Below are 22,900 nucleotides of genomic sequence, written 5' to 3'. Positions count from 1 at the left end.
AGTGCAGTAGTTCGTACTGCATTGTTAGAGGTGCTATCCTTTCAGATGAGACCTCCTCTGATGTCTTGGGTGAATGCAATGAATCCCATGGTACTACTGGAAGCAGCAGGGGTGTTCTCCCCAGTATCCTAGGCAATGCTTATCTTTCAATCAACATGACTAAACAGACTATGTGGTAATATAATTAGTTTGTTTGTGGAGCTTGCTATATGCAAACTGACTTCAGCATTTCCCAACGTGACAACACAATGTACTTCATTGGTTGTAAAATGCTTTGGGGTGTCCGGAGGTCGTGAAAGGTACAAAATAAATGCAAGTTAGTTCTTTTAACTTTGGGTGAAAACTTCACTCATAGAAAGGCATTATTTGTTGAAGTATAGTGGGTAGTGTAGAGGTACAGTTCCCGTTTATCCGGGACAGGGGTCGAAATCCTACGAATGGTGCTCACCATTTGCCATTGGCATCAACTACAAAGGCACAGCAACCGTTCGCACCTTGTTAAAAGTGAGATTACCAGTCTTTAAGGCTTTTTAGTCCCCATCCTGTGGATTTTGATTGCTGTTTATAAAGATGTGGTGAAATTGACCAGATTGCCATGTAATTCAGCTTGGTTCAGCCAGATTAATTGCTTGTTCATTACAAACCACTTGTCTCTAGCATTTTTCTGTAACTGCAGTAGCCAATTGAATGGCTGGATTGACCACTCAATTCAATATAGAATCTGCTGGAACCACTAGTTTATCCTGTCCATAGGAAGTGAAAGTCTGAAAAAGGCAAAATCAAACTTATCTATTGTAATAACCACATTCATGATGTATCCAGCCTCAAATAACCATTTAATTTTAGAAGGTCCAAGAAAGGAAACCTTATATCCCCGTTCCTTCACTGTCGCTGGGTCAAAATCCTGGACTTGCCTTCCTGACAGCACTGTGGGGTGTACCTACCGCATAAGGACTACAGTGGTTCAAGAAGGCAGCTCACCACCACCTTCAAGGGCAATTAGGGATAGGCAATAAATGCTGTCCTAGTCAGTGCTACCCACATCCCATGAATTAATTTTTTAAAAATGGAGAGGTTAGGAACAAGTCTTAGCTGTCCCAACAGCATTAAATTCACCAAAACATGAAACAACTGAAACATGCCAATGAAAGTGAATGCTGCAAGTTGTGACCTTTCCATAGTGGTATTTAAATAGCTGTAATCATTTCACTGTATAATATCATGCATTGTTAATTCCCTTCTTATACCAGCCACTGAGTATTGCAGTCCCACAAACCCATCAGTTATAAGTGACGGAGACTAGTTTAATTCAATATAGTCTGGACATAATCTTAACACACTGCACAAGACAAGAAATGTAAAGTATGTTTGAAATGTTTTTGGCAATTATAAAATCATCTGAGGTACATATGCTGTTTCAGATGGGGGTGCACAGTCTAACAAGAGGTCTTATTCTGAATGCCTAGAAATTATGAATCAAAACCGAATGAAATAATTGTGACTACTACAATTCTGGGTTAAGGAAACCAGATGGGAAATGGTCACCACATTTGGCAAAGCTTTTCAAGGTTTCTGAATACATCAGCCATAACTGACATTATTCCTCAGTTATTCATATAATCCACAATAATAAAAGGAACCTTGGAAAATTTGAGCAACTAGATCATGCATTTGCTGTTGTTCAAACTTTCTCAGCAGCCAATATGACAACTTTAAAATGGAATTTTTATCCCAACCTTTTCCAAAATTCAGAGTGCTAATGTTCTTTGGGTATGTACTGTGGGAGACAGCTCTTTAGGAAAAGATGCACTTTCCACATTTATGTCTACAAATGCACAAGATTAGAAGCACCAGTGGATTTTTTTTTTATTAACGAGACATACTCTTCAGAAAGAAAACATTGTTTGTGTAGTTTCTTCAGAGGTTAAAACTCCAGATTGCACATAACTGAACATGTCCAATATTTAAACACACATGAATAGACAGGAGCAGAACTACATTTTCTCTAGATTTAAAAAAAAGTCTTGATTCTTGAGTTTTATAAAATATAGATTTGTTTACACTTGGGTTCCAGTCGAATCTCTCTTGCAGGTGGATGTAGTGATACAGGGAGTATCAATATTCCTTTACCCAATGTAGATACAATTCATGTTAATTTTTTTTTTTTTTAAAAGTATCATTGCCCTGCAGGAGATTGTCACATAGGGCAGATTTTATTGGAAAAAGCTTCTGGATGGCTTTGGCATAACAAGTGAGAGCATAAAAATGGAAGGAATTACTTCAGCTCCTAGGTTTTGTTTCCCTTTAATGGAGAAAAACTTCAATATAACAACTATACCACATAAACCAAAATTATGCAGACCATAATCGCCCATGTGACACGAAGTCAAGGTAGATGGCAGGAATGATTGAAAAACACCTTTAGATTTTAAGCTGATCGCAATACTTCTGTTGCAAGAAAGAATAAATACTTTAGTCAGTGCTCAGTCAGGTCAGAGGGAACACTTGATGCTGCCTGGGCATTCCCCATCAACTAAGAAAAAACAACTGACACCCCATCCCCATGGAAATGCACCTCCCATCAAGCTTTAAAGAAAGGTAAATTGATGGTAGGTATGGACAGTCATGTGGTCAAGACTAACTTGTCCCTTCCCCTACTGCATGGAATAGATAAGTGACTTATGAGGATTAACTTTTTAAAAATTGTACTTTAAAAAAAACATGGATGAAGATGGATACAGAATGTGTAAGACACATTAACCTATATATACATAATTCTAAATATTCTGAAATGCAGATGAGGCAGCCAGAAGGAGGATTTGCAACAGATTCTAATTTGACATTACTTTGTTGTTAAAATGCTATTTACAATTAAGTTACTGCAAATGTTTAATCACTTAATTCCTAGCCTGAATATCTCAGATTCAAATTCCAGGAACAATGATTAGTCAAACTAGCGTTTAAATTAGGAGTTTCTTAAATTTTCAGGCTACTATAAATTGGGCAGCTTAATCGTCGTGATTTGTGCTGCACACCTACCCGTTTATTTGATTTAAATCTGAACAGCGGGGCGTTGGCTGATGAGTTAGTCTTTCACATCAACTTGTCAAGACAGTTCCGAGTGATGGTGTAGCAATTCCATTGGGATTGAGTGGAAGTTAGGCTCAGAATGGCAGCAGTTATTTTAAAAACTGCAATCTATAATTGAAACATTGAAACAAATAGCAAGTCTGATTTCTTTACAAATTAAAGTTTGGATTGGGAAATTTGAGTGAGATAACTTTTTTTTTTAGAAGAATTGCTGTGGCATCACCAAAATTGTCTAGTAATCCCACGTGTGACAAAGGGAAAAACAATCTAGTAAATGAGGTAATGCAAACAGAGACCCTTCCAGGTACATTCCTTAACAATAACTAACATGATCTGTTCCATTAAGCAATTTAAAAAAAAAGTTTAAACCGTGCTTGAAAACTGTCATGTCTAAGATATTCAAAATGGATAATTATGTTTTTGAAAAGATCACAGCAAACTTACAGCATACTAAATTTGTTAGAACCATTTTTACAGGCTGTTTGAAGTGATTACTGGAACTGCTAGTTTCCCCCTTAAGAAAAGGCCCATCAAATCCAAAATCCTTTGCTTATTATAGCTATAAACGGTCCCTGTAATGGTCCACTGGCCTTTACTCTGAACAACTATCATTCGATTCATTCTTCTCAAGCCATGGGTAGGCAGGGGTTGGCCTGTCGTCGCAGTGCTTCAAGGTCACAGGCTATTTGAAGGCTTGTAATGAATTCTGCAGCGGTCCTTGAAGACCTTTAAAAATAAAGTTTTCAAAAAAATTGTATGTTTAAAGAAGTTACTTCAAATCTCTACCCCTAATTTACTACTTTCACCATCCAGCTTTTCTTTCACAAATTATGAGATTGGAGAATGTCATGGGTTTCTTCTCTATGTCTCAGTTGAGAAGTGTGGAATGTGGAACTGAGTTCTACAGATCAGGAAGGTTTGGGGATTGATTCTTAGCCTTCTCTGAGAGCGCTAATAAACTAGCTAAGGGGGTGATAGTGGTGCTACAAATTGGCATCAGTGGCTGGGTTTAGTGGGGTGGAATTGGGGGGAGTGTGAATGTTGAGCAAGAGCAGGTTTGGACTTGGCTATAACATGCTCCAAAAGCATGTCCAGAACCATGCAAGAAAAATGGGAAATTGGGTGAGGTAGTGTAGGTCCAGAGTCCCAGCATGAGTTGGTATCTTCAAAGTTAGAGAGGAAGAATATAAACACAAGAGGTGAATGCTAGAGGAGAGGTGAAAGAAGTCACCCTCAATTTCAAGGCAACGTTTGACCAAGTACAGAACCCAAGCACCTCAAGATCAACTGGAAAACTCCCCAGTGACTGTAGTTGTACTTGATAAGACGATAATTCTTGCCAGAGGACAACCATTACAGCCACAGGACACTGCTACAGGAATTGCTCAGGACAGTGTCCTTGTCCAACCATCTTCAGCTGTTTCATCAATACCCGTCCTTGTGTCATAAAGGTCAGGAGTGGAGCTGTTCACTGATGATTCTACAGTTTCACAATTCTTTAGCTAATGAAGCAGCCCATGGCAGCCCACAACAGGATCAGGACAGCATCCAGGCCTGGGCTAACAAGTGGCAAGGAACATGTGTGCCACATAAATGCTAGGCAATGATCATCTCCAAAGAGTAAAGCCCAAACCACCTTCCCCGACCTTGAATTGCACCACCATGCTGAGTTCCACAACATCATTGACCAGAAGTTGAACTGGACTGGTCATGTCAACACGGTGTCTTCACCAAGCAGGGCAGAGGCTGGGTATTCTGCAATGACTCGCTCACCTCCTGATCACAAAGTCACTTCACTAGGCTAAAGACAGGAGGTTGATGGCATACTCATCAGGACAAATGCAGAGGGTGGTGATGGTCTGGAACTCACTGCCTGAAAGGGTAATTGAGACAGTGACCCTCAACTCATTCAAAAGGAGTCTGGATATGCACTTCAAGTGCAGTAAGCAGCAGGGTTATGGACCAAATGCTGGAAGGTGGGATTAGAATAGGTGGATCATTTTTCGGCTGGCACAAGCACGATGGGCCAAGTGGCCTCTTTTCGTGCCTTAAACTTTCTATGATTCTAACAATATTAAAGAAGCTCACCACAATCCAGGCCAAAATATATCTGTTTGATTAGCACCCTTGCCACTAAACTCAATATTGACCCTATCTAGCACTGGTGCAGCATAGTTGCGGTATACGCTTTCTACAAGATGCACTGCAGCAACTCACCAAGGTTACTTCAACAGCACTTCCTGCTCGCATAACCGCCAAGATGAACAAGAGCAGCAACGATATGGGAACACCGTCACCCGCAAGTTCCTCTATGAGTCACAAACCACCCTAACTTGGCTATAAACAACCATTCCTTCATTGTTGCTGGCTCAAAATTCTTCAATTCCCCAACTAACACCATGGTGGAACTCTTCTTTGGCCTCCTTATCTCGAGAGACAATGGGTAAGTGCCTGGAGGTGGTCAGTGGTGTGTGGAGCAGCGCCTGGAGTGGCTATAAAGGCCAATTCTAGAGTGACAGGCTCTTCCACAGGTGCTGCAGAAAAATGTGTTTGTCGGGGCTGTTACACAGTTGGCTCTCCCCTTGCGCTTTTGTCTTTTTTCCTGCCAACTGCTAAGTCTCTTCGACTCGCCACACTTTAGCCCCGCCTTTATGGCTGCCCGCCAGCTCTGGCGAACGCTGGCAACTGACTCCCACGACTTGCGATCAATGTCACAGGACTTCATGTCGCGTTTGCAGACGTCTTTAAAGCGGAGACATGGACGGCTGGTGGGTCTGATACCAGTGGCGAGCTCGCTGTACGATGTATCTTTGGGGATCCTGTCATCTTCCATGCGGCTCACATGGCCAAGCCATCTCAAGTGCCGCTGACTCAGTCGTGTGTATAAGCTGCGGATGTTGGCCGCCTCGAGGACTTCTGTGTTGGAGATACGGTCCTGCCACCCGATGCCAAGTATTCTCCGGAGGCAGCGAAGATGGAATGAATTGAGACGTCACTCTTGGCTGACATACGTTGTCCAGGCCTCGCTGCCATAGAGCAAGGTACTGAGGACACAGGCTTGATACACTCGGACTTTTGTGTTCCGTGTCAGTGCGCCATTTTCCCACACTCTCTTGGCCAGTCTGGACATAGCAGTGGAAGCCTTTCCCATGCGCTTGTTGATTTCTGCATCTAGAGACAGGTTACTGGTGATAGTTGAGCCTAGTTAGGTGAACTCTTGAACCACTTCCAGAGCGTGGTCGCCAATATTGATGGATGGAGCATTTCTGACGTCCTGCCCCATGATGTTCGTTTTCTTGAGGCTGATGGTTAGGCCAAATTCATTGCAGGCAGCTGCAATCCTGTCGATGAGACTCTGCAGGCACTCTTCAGTGTAAGATGTTAAAGCAGCATCGTCAGCAAAGAGGAGTTCCCTGATGAGGACCTTTCCGTACTTTGGACTTCGCACTTAGACGGGCAAGGTTGAACAACCTGCCCCCTGATCTTGTGTGGAGGAAAATTCCTTCTTCAGAAGACATGAATGCATGTGAGAACAGCAGGGAGAAGAAAATCCCAAAAAGTGTGGGTGCAAGAACACAGCCCTGTTTCACGCCACTCAGGATAGGAAAGGGGTCTGATGAGGTGCCGCCATGTTGAATTGTGCCTTTCATATTGTCATGGAATGAGGTGATGATACTTAGTGGCTTTGGTGGACATCCAATCTTTTCTAGTAGTCTGAAGAGACCACGTTTGCTGACGAGGTCAAAGGCTTTGGTGAGATCAATGAAAGCAATGTAGAGGGGCATCTGTTGTTCGCGGCATTTCTCCTGTATCTGACGAAGGGAGAACAGCATGTCAACGGTCGATCTCTCTGCACGAAAGCCACACTGTGCCTCAGGGTAGACGCGCTCGGCCAGCTTCTGGAGCCTGTTCAGAGCGACTCGAGCAAAGACTTTCCCCACTATGCTGAGCAGGGAGATTCCACGATAGTTGTTGCAGTCACCCCGGTCACCTTTATTTTTATAGAGGGTGATGATATTGGCATTGCGCATGTCCTGAGGTACTGCTCCCTTGTCCCAGCACAGGCATAGCAGTTCATATAGTGCTGAGAGCATAGCAGGCTTGGCACTCTTGATTATTTCAGGGGTAATGCCGTCCTTCCCAGGGGCTTTTCCGCTGGCTAGAGAATCAATGGCATCACTGAGTTCCGATTTTGTTGGCTGTATGTCCAGCTCATCCATGACTGGTAGAGGCTGGGCTGCATTGAGGGCAGTCTCAGTGACAACATTCTCCCTGGAGTACAGTTCTAGGTAGTGCTCAACCCAGCGGTCCATTTGTTTGCGTTGGTCAGTGATTATGTCCCCTGATTTAGATTTGAGGGGGGCGATCTTCTTGATGGTTGGCCCAAAAGCTTTCTTAATGCCATCATACATTCCTCTGGTGGAATACCATCACCCAAAGGACTGTAGCAGTTCATGGAGAAGGTCCACCACAGTCTTCTGAAGACAACTAGGGATGGGCAATAAAAAAGACCTTGGCAGCATCCCCCATGTCCAGAGAATAAATGTTTCAAACATCTTACTCAATAGACAACCAACTAAAGGAGATACCTCTCCAATTAGCCACCTCATGATAAGTCTTGCTGAGGTGATGAAATGAGGACATACTGAGCACCCAAATTGCCAAAACATACTAACAGATAAAATACAGAGATCTTGATCAGAACTGTAGTGTTGTTTGTTCAAGTTAACCATATTATTTATTTTGGGACTCCTTTGTTTCTCTCATAAGTGTATCTTGATTTTCTATTACCTCATTGTTAGGAATTCATTGAAACTATTAGTCAGAATTTGTGGTAGGGGGTACTATGGACTGCAAACACAATAAAATATGTAATCTGGGCCACTGGTTCTCAAACTGGGGTCTGCAAAATGCGATTGGAACCCGCTGCTGCGATGGCAGGGGTCAAGTGTGCGCTGCTGGCCTTACTAGTTACTGGCAGTGCTCCAAAGGCAGAAATGCCTCACACCAGGCAATGGTATTCCAGCGCAGACAGGCTGATAAACAGCAGAGGGAGGAGCCTCAAAAAACCCTGAAACACTCAGCAACTGTGCAGTGAGTAGGCGGGGCAATGGAGATTCCCACCTGAAACTGCCAGTGTTCCCCACAGGACCCACCAAGCCTAATCCCACTCCAGGAAAAGCAGGGAGGTGTCACATGGAGAGGAATTCAACAGGCATATTGCTGAATCTGTCGGGTTGTCTTTCAGTTGAAGGGAAGACAAAAGTTTTCACATCACCAATCACATCAGTGTTCATCATATTGGACTGCTCTGGCAAAATTTCAAGCTGGTCCCTTTAACAGGACACTAATGAACTTTACATTCAGAAATGTAAATGTGCACTAAAAGATTTGATGGTAGACAGGCAATGGCTAGTATTTAAAGGAGTACTACATGGTCTGCAACAGACATATATTCCTCAAAGGCACAAACACCCATTCGGAAAGGTGAATCAACAGTGGCTAACAAAGGAAGTTAAAGATTGCATTAGATCAAAGGAAGTGGCTTATAAGGATGGCAGAAAAAGTGGTAAGCTCGAGAACTGGGAGCAATTTAGAACCAAGCAAAGGATGACCAAGAAACTGATAAAGATAGGGAAAAGAGAATATGAATGCAAGCTAGCGAGAAACAAAAAGGTGGACTATAAAAGCTTCTTTAGGTATGTGAAAAGGAAAAGATTAGCAAGGACAAATTTGGGTCCATTACAGGCGGAAACAGGAGAATTCATAATGGAGAACAGGGAAAGGGCGGAGAAACTAAACAATTACTTTGTGTCTGTCTTCACGGAAGAAGATACAGAAAATGTCCCAGAAATACTTGGCAACCAAGGGACTTGTGAAACTGAGGAACTGAAAGAAATTAGTATTAATAAAGAGGTAGTACTTGAAAAGTTAACTGGATTGAAGGTTGATAATTCCCCTGGATCAGATGAGCTACATCCCGGAGTGTTGAAGGAGGTGGCTATAGAGATAGTGGATGCATTTGTTATTAACTTTCAAAATTCTATAGATTCTGGAAAGGTTCCTGCAGACTGGAAAGCAGCAAATGTAACCCCACTGTTTAAGAAGGGAGCAAGAGAGAAAACGGAACACTACAGACCTGTTAGTTTGACGTCAGTAGTAGGGAAAATGTTGGAACCTGTTATAAAGGATGTGATAACTGGACACTTAGAAAATAATTGTAAAATTGAGCTGAGTCAACATGGATTTATGAAAGGGAAATCATGTTTGACAAACCAGTTGGAGTTTTTTGAGGATGTTACTTGTAGCATAGATAAAGGCAAACCAGTGGATGTGGTGTATTTGGATTTCCAGAAGGCTTTTGATAAGGTCCCACACAGGAGGTTAGTGCACAAAATTAGAGCACATGGGATTGGGGGTACTATACTGGTATGGATTGAGAATTGGTTAACAGACAGAAAGCAGAGAGTAGGAATAAATAGGTCATTCTCAGGATGGCAGACTGTTACGAGTGGGGTACCACAAAGATCAGTGCTAGGGCCACAGCTGTTCACAATCTAGATAAATGATTTGGATGTGGGGACCAAATGTAATATTTTCAAATTTGCTGATGACACAAAACTAGGTGGGAATGTAAGTTGTGAGGAGGATGCAAGGAGGCTTCAAGCAGACTTGGACAGGCTAAGTGAATGGACAAGAACATGCAGATGGAATATAATGTGAATTAGTATGGAGTTATCCACTTTGGTAGAAAAACAGAAAGACAGAATATTTCTTAAATGGTGAGAGGTTGGGAAGTGTTGATGTCCAAAGAGACCTGGGTGTCCTTGTTCATGAGACACTGAAAGCTCGCATATGAGCTAGCAGCAAGCAATTATGCTTGGCTGGCTAGGCCAGCATTTATTGCTCATCCCTAATTGCCCTTGAACTGAATGGCTTGCTAGGCCATTTCAGAGGGCATTTTAAGAGTCAACCACATTGCTGTGGGTCTGGAGTCACATGTAGGCCAGACCAGGTAAGGACATTAGTGAACCAGTTGGGTTTTTACAATAATTGACAATGGTTTCATGGTCACCATTAGATTAGCTTTTAATTCCAGATTTATTAATTGAATTCAAATTTCACCATCTGCCGTGGTGGGATCTGAACCCATGTCCCCAGAGCATAAGCCTGGGCTACGGATTACTGGTCTAGTGACATTATCACTACGCCACCACCTCCCCCTTCATTGCAAGGGGATTCGAATACAGAAGTAAAGATGTCATGCAGCAACTGTATAGAGCCTTGGCGAGACCGCACCTGGAGTATTGTGTACAGTTTTGGTCTCCTCATCCAAGGAAGGATATATTTGCCATAGAGGGAGTGCAAAGGAGGTTCAGCAGACTAATCCCTGGGATGGCAGGGTTGTCTTACACGAAGAGATTGAGGAAACTGGGCCTGTATTCTCTAGAGTTTTGAAGAATGACAGGTGATCTAATTGAAACTTACAAAATTCTTACAGGGTGTGACAAGGTGGATGTAGATAGGATGTTTTTCCTGGCTGGTGTGTCTAGAGCCATCACTCAGAGTGGTGAATCTTTGGAATTCTCTACCCCAGAGGGCTGTGGAAGCTCAATCATTGAGCATGTTCAAGACAGAAATCGATAGATGTCTGAAGACTAATGACATCAAGGTATATGGCGATAGCACGGTAAAGTGGCGTTGAGGTAAATGATCAGCCATGATCTAATCGAATGACGGGGCAGGCTCAACGGGCTGGACAGCCTACTCGTGTTCCTAAGGAGTATAGTAGTATTATAATTTAGATGGGGTAGGGGTATGTGATTGCGAATCCATTCGAAAAGGGGCCCTTCAACCAAAACAAGTTTGAGAACTACCGATCTAAGCAACAAAATCCTCATTTAGCAGGCTTGCATAATCTTTTGGATGACGAGTTAGTTTCCATACAATTATGCTCTGTTTTCCAATATATAAATACTATAAAGAGAAATAAAAGAACAGTTTCTACCTTCCAACTTCTGTCATTGACAACCTCTTCAACATTTAATTCAGACTGCATCAATTTCAACTGAAACATAAATAGAAGACAGAACATTATAATGGAAGTGTAAAATATGTTAACACACAAGTTACTGCATACTTGCTTCAGAGATTGTCAAGTGTTTACATATGCATAACTTAGTAGTCTTTAAAAACTTGTGCAAACCTACATGCAAGTAGCTGAAGCGATATAACCCTTTTTAAAGCATGTACAAAAAGGGAGCTTATGTACTAGGATTCCCTTTTGTTGTCATGCCCTTTAGAAACCATTGTATAATTTTTAAACTGCAAGGGCTGAAGGTGGGAAATATAAGTGCACTCAATTCCCCAACTGTCATCCCCAAACCTACAATGTTATAAACGACAGCCCAATTAGCTTCTGAATACAAGTTATTAAAGGAATATCCAGAAGATTTACAGCAACGTACACATCACCACTGTTATAGAAACTCAAGCATGTTGATTACAGGTGTTCTGTTTTAATGTGTTTCATATCACACACAGAAATCATTATCCTTTTTCTCTCTGCTTTACAACAATGACTACACTTCAATACTTCATTTAGGACATCCTGAAGTCATGAAAGTTTTTCTTTACTCAATGTCCACTCCTAATCGACCACCCTGTAAAATGCTTTTTGTACGCAATGAGCACTATAAAAATCTTAAGTTTTGTACAGCCCTTTTCATCCCTCCCTTTCTAGCTCACAGTGAACATTTGAGCCCTATTTACAATGTGGAACATGGATCTGAATGTGACTGATCACAGGAAACAGAATATGCTCAGTATCCACTAAGAAGTCAGGAGAAATACCGATCAACCAGGGTCAATGATAGTCTTCTCATATTAGCAATTCCCATGGAGACAAAGTCATTCCCATTAAAGCTTTGTCTTCCCCTTCAGTGCACCCAAAAAAAAATCTGAAAAGAGGAAGGTTTTTGGGAGTTCAACGATCGGAACCAGGGTGGTGTTGAGGCTACAATTGGCCTCAGCACCTAGAGTTGCGGTGGTTGGGGAAATCAGCCAGCGTTTCTAATCTAATCACTATCCAGTGACCTTAGTTTGAAAGTGCATGCGTGTGAACATCAGGTGAGAATAGGATTATGGTCAGATGTGATATCCACAAAAGTCAGATAGCCTGTGAACACACATTGTTAAGAATAAAATATGATGAATAAGCACTTAGACAAGGTACCACAGGTCACTCATAATTGTGGAATATTATGCCAGCATTAATCAGTGCCTTCAGAATGGGAGAAAACTGGAGCTGCAGAAAAAAAATCCTCCTTTTGTATTTAATTATAATTATGATTCTATCACTTAAAACTGAGCTTGGTCTTCGCAGATATTCAGTGGTCCGACCAGTGCAATACTAGAGCTGAAACCTCCGAGGACTGTGATGTCCAATAAAGTCCTGGTTTATTCACGGTACTTGAGTATTGCAGAAAACAGAGACATTTTGTCGAAGCTTTTCGTCTTACACTCATCAGGACAATTCTCAAGAATACCAATGTAAGGGAAAGCAACAAATTTATACTGTATGAGAAAAGAATGCTGACTGGTTGGCAAGTGGACTCTGATTGGTAGAGGCGTTGGCATGGAGAATGCACCAGCTAATGGCTGTCACTTATTTTGTTTAGCTGAAACAAGCACAATGTTCTTTCTGTCTGCAAAGAACAGGGCCCTGTGTATTAATATATGTAGTTTCCAGTATTATTCATGGTACTTCAGCAGTAAAAGCCTAATAAAGGTCAGATATTTTGAACAATAACTTGTGTGCAATCATAAATTGAAATCTCTCTAATCTCTGCAGACTTAAAAATGTTTAAATGAAATAATTAGGGTAAGGAAATTGGATCAAAAGAACAGCAACCATTTAGATCAATTTTTGTAAAACATTAAACTGATATAATATTAATGACAAAAGAGGTGACATTAACATCGACAGTTCAGAAATGTTACTTAAAAGTTGAATTAAAGCACTAAATCTATTTTTACTTTATTTGTGTAGTTATGAAATGTAAGGAGAGCTTTCTATATTTTTAACATTCTCATTTTACTGTGATTTTACTATTCATGTGTGAGACTTAAGGAGATTAACAAAATGGCATACACTTGCATTAAAATAATGCTGAACAACTTTGATAAAAATAAAAAGAGCATTTAGGGAGCTATTTTTGGCAGCATGTTCAGGTGCTAAAGAGGTGACCTCAAACCGCAACACTCGCTGAGTGCAAGATGCCATCTTGGGAATGGAGGTGAAGCCTGCACAAGGAACGGCTGTCTGGATGATCCTTAGGGGCTAATTTCCATTTAAAATATCTGACTGCACTCATTAAGGAGCTGCACAACATTTTGGTAGCTAGCAATTGTCCTAGTGCACTCTCCTGTTGGGAGTAAACGCAGAGTTGATGTGGATTTCAAGTGCTACTTAAAGGGATACTTACCATTTCACGTTCACTTGCTGCTGGAGCTGTGAAGAGGACCTTTCAAACACATTGAGACACTTTCTGGGACACTTTGCCAAAACTTCACCAACACTCATCATCATTTATTCTACAAGTTCTCTTGACAGTAAGTGCTGTGCTACTCTACCATATTGTTCACCTTATAGGAGTCTATGACCTTTCATCAGAACTCTGAGAACATCAGAATTCTGATGAAAGGTCACAGACCTGTAACGTTAACTCTGTTCCTCTCTCCACAGATGCTGCCAGACCTGCTGAGTATTTCTTGCACTTTCTGCTTTTACTTCAGATTTCCAGCATCCACAGTGTTTTGCTTTTACCTTATAGGAGTCGCCAGGAGAAAGGGAGTGCTGGTTCACGAGTATCTTGCTAGGAATCCCCTTGGTCTGGGTGAGGAATGGGAGGAGGACATGGGACCAGACAGATCAGCACTGGAGAGCTGCAGGAGAAAGGGACAAGAGGACGAAGAGGCATTCTTCCTTCTCTGAAAATCTTTCACCAGGACCTCCAGTACCAAATCCGAGAACCCATGTGCTCTCTCCCTCAGTCCTGAACCGTCCTGCATCAGGACACTGTGTGCCAGCCAGAGCACTGCACACATTAGATGCTAAGTGCCAAACCTGCAGGTTTCTGGTTTAGCGCCTCGAGGCAAGTTCAAGTTATGGTAATCAGCAATTAGGATCAAAGTTTGTGCTAAATTCAGACTTCCAAACAGACGTGTCTTATTAGCTTTGCAATCGTTTCATGCCCGTTTTCACCCTTCGGCCAAAATAACCCCTTTAATTTGTTAAAGAAGTTGCAACTAACAAGTACTCTGGATTTATTATTAGGAATTACTATTCCAAAATGGAATTTAATGTTGGAATTAGAATTCAGCTACAGTATATTTTTCAGAAGAGTAAGAAGGCCAAAATCTGCACTTGCAACAGTCCCCCTTGACTTACTGATCTGAGCCTTAAATGGATGTGAGCAGTGGTCAGTGAACTCTTCAGAAAGATGAAGGGAAAAATTAGGATGAACAGTCACTTACCCCACTTCAATGTACCCGCAAGAGCCCACTTTCAATGGCTGAGCAAGGGGAGTTGTTTAACAGAAACTTAGTTCCATTCGTTTTGAAAGGCAATATCTACAGCTTTCTTTAACAAAAAATCTGAAGCCAAATTGCCCTTAGAATCTCAAGTTACTTTCAGATTGAAATTTAGTAATTAAAAACTTGTTTTTAAACACTACAAATGTATCTAAAGCATTCATAAATATACAAGCAAATCAATTAAATATCTAGTCTTTTTGAAGACTTAAGCAGCATTCATTATCTGCAGTTCATCACCTGGTAACTGGGTATAAAGAACATCAGCAGCACCTCTGCACCAAAAGAAAACTTCAAGAGTCCAATTCTATTTTAAGCTTCTTGCATTAATTATTAAAAAACATTCAAGTTTGGCACATCCACATAGAAAGTATCTCTGTAAACATAGTTTCAAAGGAAGGAAACTCTGGGAGTAGGTGATATGATTCTCTACATGCCTTACGTTTGTTTGTTCTTTTCGAAGTCGTTTTAGTAGTGTTAAATTGTCCATGTCTTTATTTCTCTCTTCTCGTAGTTTGTTCAGCCTACTGGAGGTTTGGTTTATGCAGGTCTTTATGGCTTTATCCCTACTAGCGTGTGCCTGCTTTAGCTAAAAGGAAAAAGACAGGAAGATAGGTACACAAAGTTTACCAGCCTTGCAGTATACTTACATCCTTTCATTTGGTTCTGCCCAATTAAAAATTTGCATTGACACGATAAACATTGATGCCAGAAAATGAACTGAATTATGAGTAAATTTTACCACCCAAAAATAGACTCTAGAGAAACAAGTGGGCAAGAAATAAGAACAAAAAATATACTAAGCAGTTCATAGAATTTGAAATTGGAAACATGGACAATGGGGATAGAGTGGGGGAATGGGACTGACTGGATTGCTCCTCGCCAAGCCGACATGGACTAGATGGGCCGAATGGCCTTCTTCTGCGCCATAAATATTTCTATGACTGTATGTTTTGAAATGGGGCTTACAATTTAGACCATTCTTTACGCCCTTGATGTACCGTAACTTTTCTTTTTGAAACATCTGTTAACTTTATAGGTGAATCTTATAATAATCGAGGTGATGTCAATACAGGGAATGGAACAGTTTCATTTTTTCACACCAGATGCAACAAGCACCCCCAAATCATATATAGCTACTCTGTTGGCAGAGGAACCTTCTGTGCTCCTGCCAGTCTCTGCTTGAGTTTGCCAAAAGTGGAGACAGCCCTGCTAATCCACTGAGTGACATTGTCATCAATTGTGGCATTCTGTGAAAGGGTGCTATTGAGACAGGAGCATTTGCTGCTGAGCTGATTCTAACAACAGGAAGTGTAAATGGACTATGAGTTCACTCTTTAGTAAGCTGATTGCAAGGCCAAAATGGTGTGCTAACTGAGCATAGTACAAGCAGAGCAAGCTTCCTCCTAGTGTCCAATATACATAACACCAGAAGATATCACATTTCCATTTTTCGTAGCAGTCATCTTTATGCTTCTGAGCAATGCTGCCGGATTGTGAGCTGTGTACTTGTCATGCCAGAAAATTATTTTAGACTACCCAAGCTCATTTCACCTAGGACCCTTAAGCCAAATAAACTTTCATTTCATCCGGATTTAAACACAGGTTCTGTGGATGTAAAGACTTTTCTCTTATAACTTAGATGCCAATGAAATGAAACTGGCTGCAAATGTAACTTGTCAAATATCTCACAGACTGGACCTTGACTATTCAAAAACAGCACCTAAGGTCCATGTTTTACAGTGGAAATATTTATGGAATTCCTCAGCTTATGGTGCAAAACCGTTATACTTTAATAATATGGAGGCTAATGTTTACTGCAATCTGCGTTGCTTAGGCCCAGTTCATTCCCATAAAGCACGTGCTAACCAGAAAAATATTAACCAATACCCACTAAAGAAATCAACAGACATCAACTAACGTGAGCAACAGTATAACCAACTAATGAAAGAAAAACATGCAAATCACATGTTCACACCCACCCCGAACACAACTCAGTGAGTCATCCTGGAGTGTCAGTTGAAAATGGATAATTTAATAGCTGCAGATCATAAGTTTTAACCCTAGTTTCAGAGTGTTCCAAAACACATCTCTATTCCCAGCTCAGGTACCTGCCATTGGTTGGCTATTGCTTGTACCAATTAATTAAATAATTAAAATGTAGGTTATGCAGTCTATTGGTTGATTAAGCAATAAAATCAGAACTTAGATTTCCCATCTGGAAAGGAGACAAAATTGGGAAAGTGAATGGAACTCCCTAGGCTCTAAGTTTTCAAACTGGAATTCCCAGCCTTTAAGGGTTCAAAATTCTTGCAGATTACTGACATGTTGTTTCTATTGCTGCATACTGATACAAATAAAAAGCATTTCTGAAATGAGAGCATTGGTTTTCTTTAAGGAGCTGACGCACCTTTTTACAAGTTAGGATGAGGCTCCCTGGAGTGTGTCGATATTTGCAGGCGGTCCCCACTCGAAAAATTCAAAAGCACTGCCTGATTCATAGAAATATTGAAAATAGGAGCAGGAGTAGGCCATTTGGCTCTTCAAGCCTGCTCCGCCATTCATCATGATCATGGCTGATTATCCAACTCAGTAACCTGTTCCCGCTTTCTCCCCATGCCCTTTGATTCCTTTAGACCCAAGAGCTATATCTAACTCCTTGAAAACATACAATGTTTTGGCCTCAACTGCTTTCTGTGGTAGCGAATTCCACAGGCTCACCACTCTCTGGGTGAAGAAATTTCTCCTCATCTCAGTCCTGAAAGGTTTACCCCGTATCCTTAGACTATGATCCCTGGTTCTGGACTCCCCCACCATCGGGAACATCCTTCCTGCACCTACCCTGTCAAGTCCTGTTAGAATTTTATAGGTTTCTAGGAGATCCCCCCTCACTCTTCTGAACTCCAGCGAATATAATTGTAACCGAGTCATTTTCTCCTCGTACGTCAGTCCTGCCATCCCAGGAATCAATCTGGTAAACCTTTGCTGCACTCCCTCGAGAGCAAGAACATCCTTCCTCAGATAAGGAGACCAAAACTGCACACAATATTCCAAGTGTGGCCTCACCAAGGCCCTGTATAATTGCAGTAAGACATCCCTGCTTCTGTACTTGAATCCTCTCACTATGAAGGCCAACATACCATTTGTCTTTTTTACCGCTTGTTGGATCTGCATGCGAACCTTCAGCTTACTGGTGTACGACAACACCCAGGTCTCGCTGCATACTGCCCTCTCTCAGTTTATAACCATTCAGATAATAATCTGCCTTCCTGTTTTTGCTACCAAAGCGGATAACCTCACATTTATCCACATTATACTGCATCTGCCATGCATTAGCCCACTCACTCAACTTGTCCAAATCACCTTGAAGCCTCTCTGCATCCTCCTCACAACTCACCCCCCCCACCCAGTTTTGTGTCATCTGCAAATTTGGAGATATTACATTTAGTTCCCTCATCTAAATCATTAATATATATTGTGAATAGCTGGGGTCCTAGCACTGATCCCTGCGGTACCCTTCTACTCTTGTGCACTTCTTACCAACTGACAAGAAACCTAAAAAAAGATAATTTTACAGGGAGCTGGAAGCTTGGCCTGTTTGGTGATGTTTCATGTGGTATTAGGCATGTCTTGGGGGAGGGGTGAAAATATGCATCCACTATTCTGGTTTACACATTTTGAAGAAACACCATGCTGAAAAAAAAAAATCAGTCAAGCTGTGATCAGTCAAAATGTACCTGGCCCAGCATGATGTGAGTTAAACTTTACAATCAGAGTTCAACATTGATTTTAGCCTCTTATCCACACTGGTCACATAGAAAAAGGACTCCACAACAAACAGGATTTTTTTTTTGGAAGAAACAGGACTTTACTTACAGAATCATAAAGCTGTTTGCATGTTTGACTTGCATCAATCTTCTCAGCGAAGGATGCTGTAGGGATAGTGGTATTTAATTCATGGACTATCCTATCATCAATCTGTCGCATAAACCGCAGTACGTCCTTTTGATAGGCAAAAAGAAGTGGGTCTGGCATTAATAATACTGGTCAATAATACTGGTTAAATTGAGTTCGATGCACTGAGGTGAAGCCATGTCATGACCCATCCTCATGAAAGTTATTTATCATTGTCTAGTAAAGAATACGCTAAACCTTTATAAAACACTGGTTAGGCCTCAGCTGAAGTATTGTGTACAATTATGGGCTCTTTAGCCATTGTTGAGTACGGGGCTGTTCATGGAACCTCTTCCTGTTAGTTGTTTAATTGTCTAACACCATTCACAACTGGATGTGGTAGGACTGCCCAGCTTTAATCTGATCTGTTGGTTGTGGGATCGCTTAGCTCTGTCTATAACATACCATTTCAACTATCTCATTTAACACAGTGGTAGCACCACACAGGTGGAAGGTGTCCAGTGTGAAGATGGAACTTGGTCTCCACAAGGACTGTGTGGTGGTCACTCCTACCAATACGGTCATGGACCGATGCATCTACGACAGGTAGATTGGTGAAGACAAGATCGAGTGGATCTCCCTTGTGTTGCTTCTTTCACCAACCACCACAAGCCCATTTTATCAGCTGTCCTTCAGGACTTGGCCAGCTTGGCAGCAGTGGTCCGACTGAGCCACTCTTATGATTAATATTGAAGTCCCCCACCCAGAGTACATTTTGGGCCCTACTCTGTGCTTTTTTCAAGTGGTGTTCAACATTTAGGAGCACTGATTCATCAGCTGAGAGAGGGTGGTAGGTGGTAATCAGCACATTCCCCAAAATATCACCTAATGCCATGAGATTTTGCAGAATCCGAACTAAATGTTGAGGACTCTCAGGTCTACTCCCTTCTGGCTGTATGCCACAGTGTCACCACCTCTGGCGGGGCTGTCCTGCTGGTAGGACAGGAAATATCTTGGGATGGTATACTATAGCTCAACACATCGTAATTTCTGATATGCACTGATACTTAAACGGCCGTCTAATTGAAAAGTTAAGGGACAAGCCAAATCCAAAGCCTACAGAATGGGAGGTATGAGAACACCTTTAGCAGGTAGCTTCATGCTGCTTGAGTTTTGCATCAGGCATTCTGAAGTTCTGCTGGACACTTGGGAACTTTTAAAATTTAGTGCTGAATCTTTGTCTCGCGAGGAAAAAGTGGATACCTCTCCTTTGCAGCATTAAAGCTAGCATACACAAAAAAAGGTCACTGTATGCAACGTGAAGGAGAATTGAGTAGCATCAACAGTATAATGTGAGCATCCTGGCTATGCAGCACACTCCGATCAGTAACACTAACTCAAACACACAAAATCAGTAATAAAAACAGAAAGTGCTGGAAATACTCAGCAGCTCTGGCAGCATCTGTGGAGAGAGAAGAATGGTGACCTTTCATCAGATCTGGCAAAGGTCAGAAATGGAATAGGTTTTAAACAAGTAAAGCAGGGGTAGGGGGTGAAAGTGGGGGTGCAGGGGGAGAGAAGAGAACAAAAGGGAAGGTGTGTGATTGGACAGAGGGCTGGAGATATTAGCTGACAAGGAGGCCATGGAGCAAAGGCAAAATGAGTGTGCTAATGATGTGATGAAAGACAAAGCATTAGTGCAGAGAGAGTGTTAATGACAGAATAATGAACAGCCCTAACCAGAGTTGGGGAGAAGTGGTTTATTTATAAACTTCTAAACACCTAACCTCCAACACAAAGTGGTTCACTATTACAGGTTAAAAGTGAAGGTAAAGGGAGATTCTAACGGAATAAGCAAAGGTCTCCGGTTCCAATGGGTAAAATCACTGCCCAGTGAGCGCTGAGCCGCGCAGACCACGAGTCTGGGGGCCGGTTTTCTCGGCTAACTGACCGGACAGAGTGCAAAAGGGATCAATGTAATAAATCCACGTGCTGCGAGGTCCAGTTGCTTTAGAGAAGCAGTAATCATGTGTAATATTTTTACAGTAACCGCGATGAGCTGGCCCTTCACCGCAGCCGCCGCTGAATCACCCGCCCCGGCTGCGAGGCTCAGACCCAAAGCCGTCCTCTTGCCCCATACCAGGGGCTCCTGAAGGACAATCCTCCGAGCTCACAGTGGGGACACCGCCGTGAATGGAAACCCAGGAGACTGCTTGTCAGCCACACTGGCTGGCGGCGGTTCGGGTCACTGGGCCCCCGGCTCCTCCCTCACCTGAAACTCGGAGAAATCCTGGCAGCTGAGCTCCTCGCTGGGCGCCGCCATCTTCCCGCCACCTCTCAGGACCCAGCCGGCGGCTGCCCCGCTCACCGCCTGCACCAACCGTCAGCCCTACAACTCATCATAAACCTGAGAAACTGCCGCAAGCGATCGCCCTGGGCGTCGCACGGACTAGCTTCGTTAAATATTGCAAAACATATTATAGAAGATGCCATATTTTTATTGTCAAGGAAAATTCCAGCCAAGTGCCAGATGCTGGTTTAAGACAATTCTACGAGTCCCCCTCGTTATAAATGCACCTCATAAAATTTTAAATTAAAGGGGTGCGCCTGCGACTCCTGAGTAATAAATGTACCGATTTTAATCGCATCGATTAGTTACAGTTGTGTTTTTTTAAATGCGAGGCCTGTGCCATTGACCCTTGACCGGGCGAATTTTGGGGTCTTGTGCCTCAGTCGCTGCGGCCTCGGGATGTCGAGCTGTTCGGGAGCGGCGGCTGGAGGTCTCATTTTAGCGCTCAGGGCAAACCGGGAGCGGTTGTTCGCCTGGGGCAGGCGATACTTTTGTAGTAAACCCCAGGACAGCAAATCCCCGGTGCCAACTGGCCGAGTGACAGAGGCCAAACCCGGAGCTGAAGGTGAGGAACAGATGAGGGAGCGGATTGTTGTTCCTCATCGTCAGCAACATTCCCCACCCCAGTAACAACCTGCCCATCCAATCCCCCTCCCCTACGACAGTCTCCCCCTACCCCATCCCTCTACACCCCACCCCTCCCACCCACACCCGATGGGCGGCGCAGTGGTTAGAACCGCAGCCTCACAGTTCCAGCAACCCGGGTTTGATTCTGGGTACTGCCTGTGCAGAGTTTGCAAGTTCTCCCTGTGATCGCATGGGTTTCCTCCGGGTGCTCTGGTTTCCTCTCACATGCCAAAGACTTGCGGGTTGATGGGTAAATTGGCCATTGTAAAAAAAAATTGTCCCTAGTGTAGGTAGTAGGAGAATTGAGGGGATGTGAGAGAGAAAATGGAGTTAGTGTAGGATTAGTATAAATGGGTGGTTGATGGTGGGCATGGACTCGGTGCACCGAATGGCCTGTTTCGGTGCTGTATCTTTCTATGACTCTATAACCCACCCACCTACCTACCTCCCCAACTCCTCCCCCTCACCTCAACTCCCAACTCCTCCCCCACCCCCTTATTTTACTTTTCATTGTAATAAGTTTTTCGAGTTACGTTATGGCAGGTTAGCTTGGCCAAGTGGAATGTACATCCTGCGGTATGTGGGAAGTCATGGATGCACCACGTATCCTACACGAACACATCTGCAGAAAGTGTCACCGGCTGCAGAAGCTTGAGCTCTGAGTTTCAGAACTCGAGCGGCGGCTAGAGTCACTTTTGTACATCTGCAAGGCAGAGGAGGTGGTCACACCGCAGGTTAGGAGCATGCAGGCACAGAGGGAATGAGTGACTGTCAGGCAGTTTAAGAGAACCAGGCAGGCAGTGCAGAAGTCCCCTGTGTCTATCTTGCTTGCTAATCAGTTTTCCATTTTGGATACTGGTGAGATTGATGGTTCCTCGGGGGAGTGCAACCAGAGCAAAGTCCGTGACACCATGGGTGGCTCAGCTGCATAGGAGGGAAGGAAGAAGAACAATAGTGATGGGGGGTATAAAAACAAGAAATGCTGGAACCACTCAGCAGGTCTGGCAGCATCTGTGGAAAGAGAAGCAGAGTTAACGTTAACTCTGCTTCTCTTTCCACAGATGCTGCCAGACCTGCTGAGTGGTTTCAGCATTTCTTGTTTTTATTTCAGATTTCCAGCATCTGCAGTATTTTGCTTTTATAATAGTGATGGGGGGATTCAATAGTTAGGTTTAGATAGGTGTTTTTGTGGTAGTAAACGTGACTCTCGGATGGCGTGTTGCCTCCCTGGTGCTAGGGTCAAGGATGTCATGGAGCAGCTGCAGGGCATCCTCCTGGGGGAAGGTGAGCAGCCAGAGGTCGTGGTCCAAATTGTTACCAATAGCATAGGTAGGAAGAGGGATG

The 22,900-nt window shown here is 42.8% G+C and overlaps 2 protein-coding genes across 7 annotated transcripts in view; one reads left to right on the top strand and one right to left on the bottom strand.

Annotated features, from left to right (window-relative positions):
* Positions 1–1,849: 1,849 nt before the first annotated feature.
* mix23 (mitochondrial matrix import factor 23) lies at positions 1,850–21,562 on the bottom strand. Of its 6 annotated transcripts, none has more exons than XM_068040804.1 (5): positions 21,213–21,557; positions 18,562–18,687; positions 15,128–15,274; positions 11,099–11,158; positions 1,850–3,816 (listed from the first exon to the last, which is right to left on the bottom strand). In XM_068040804.1, exons 1-5 carry the CDS (start codon positions 21,225–21,227, stop codon positions 3,766–3,768), a joined length of 399 nt encoding a protein of 132 aa, XP_067896905.1. In that variant the 5' UTR covers positions 21,228–21,557; the 3' UTR covers positions 1,850–3,765. The 6 variants fall into 6 exon arrangements, with proteins under 6 accessions (XP_067896905.1, XP_067896904.1, XP_067896907.1 ...); XM_068040803.1 differs by having other exon boundaries at positions 20,852–21,556; XM_068040806.1 differs by lacking the exon at positions 21,213–21,557 and adding an exon at positions 20,720–20,813.
* LOC137374543 (protein FAM162B-like) overlaps positions 21,287–22,900 on the top strand; it is a 37,683-nt gene continuing 36,069 nt past the window's right edge. The window contains exon 1 of the mRNA XM_068040801.1: positions 21,287–21,494. Coding sequence (XP_067896902.1) covers positions 21,329–21,494 — 166 coding nt within the window. The 5' untranslated portion in view covers positions 21,287–21,328. The remainder of the gene's footprint in view (positions 21,495–22,900) is intronic.

The sequence above is a fragment of the Heterodontus francisci genome, chromosome 10 (assembly GCF_036365525.1).
Source record: "Heterodontus francisci isolate sHetFra1 chromosome 10, sHetFra1.hap1, whole genome shotgun sequence".
Lineage (NCBI taxonomy): Eukaryota > Metazoa > Chordata > Chondrichthyes > Heterodontiformes > Heterodontidae > Heterodontus > Heterodontus francisci.
The sequence above is the reverse complement of the archived record's forward strand: the minus strand, read 5'-3'. Positions and strand labels throughout refer to the sequence as shown.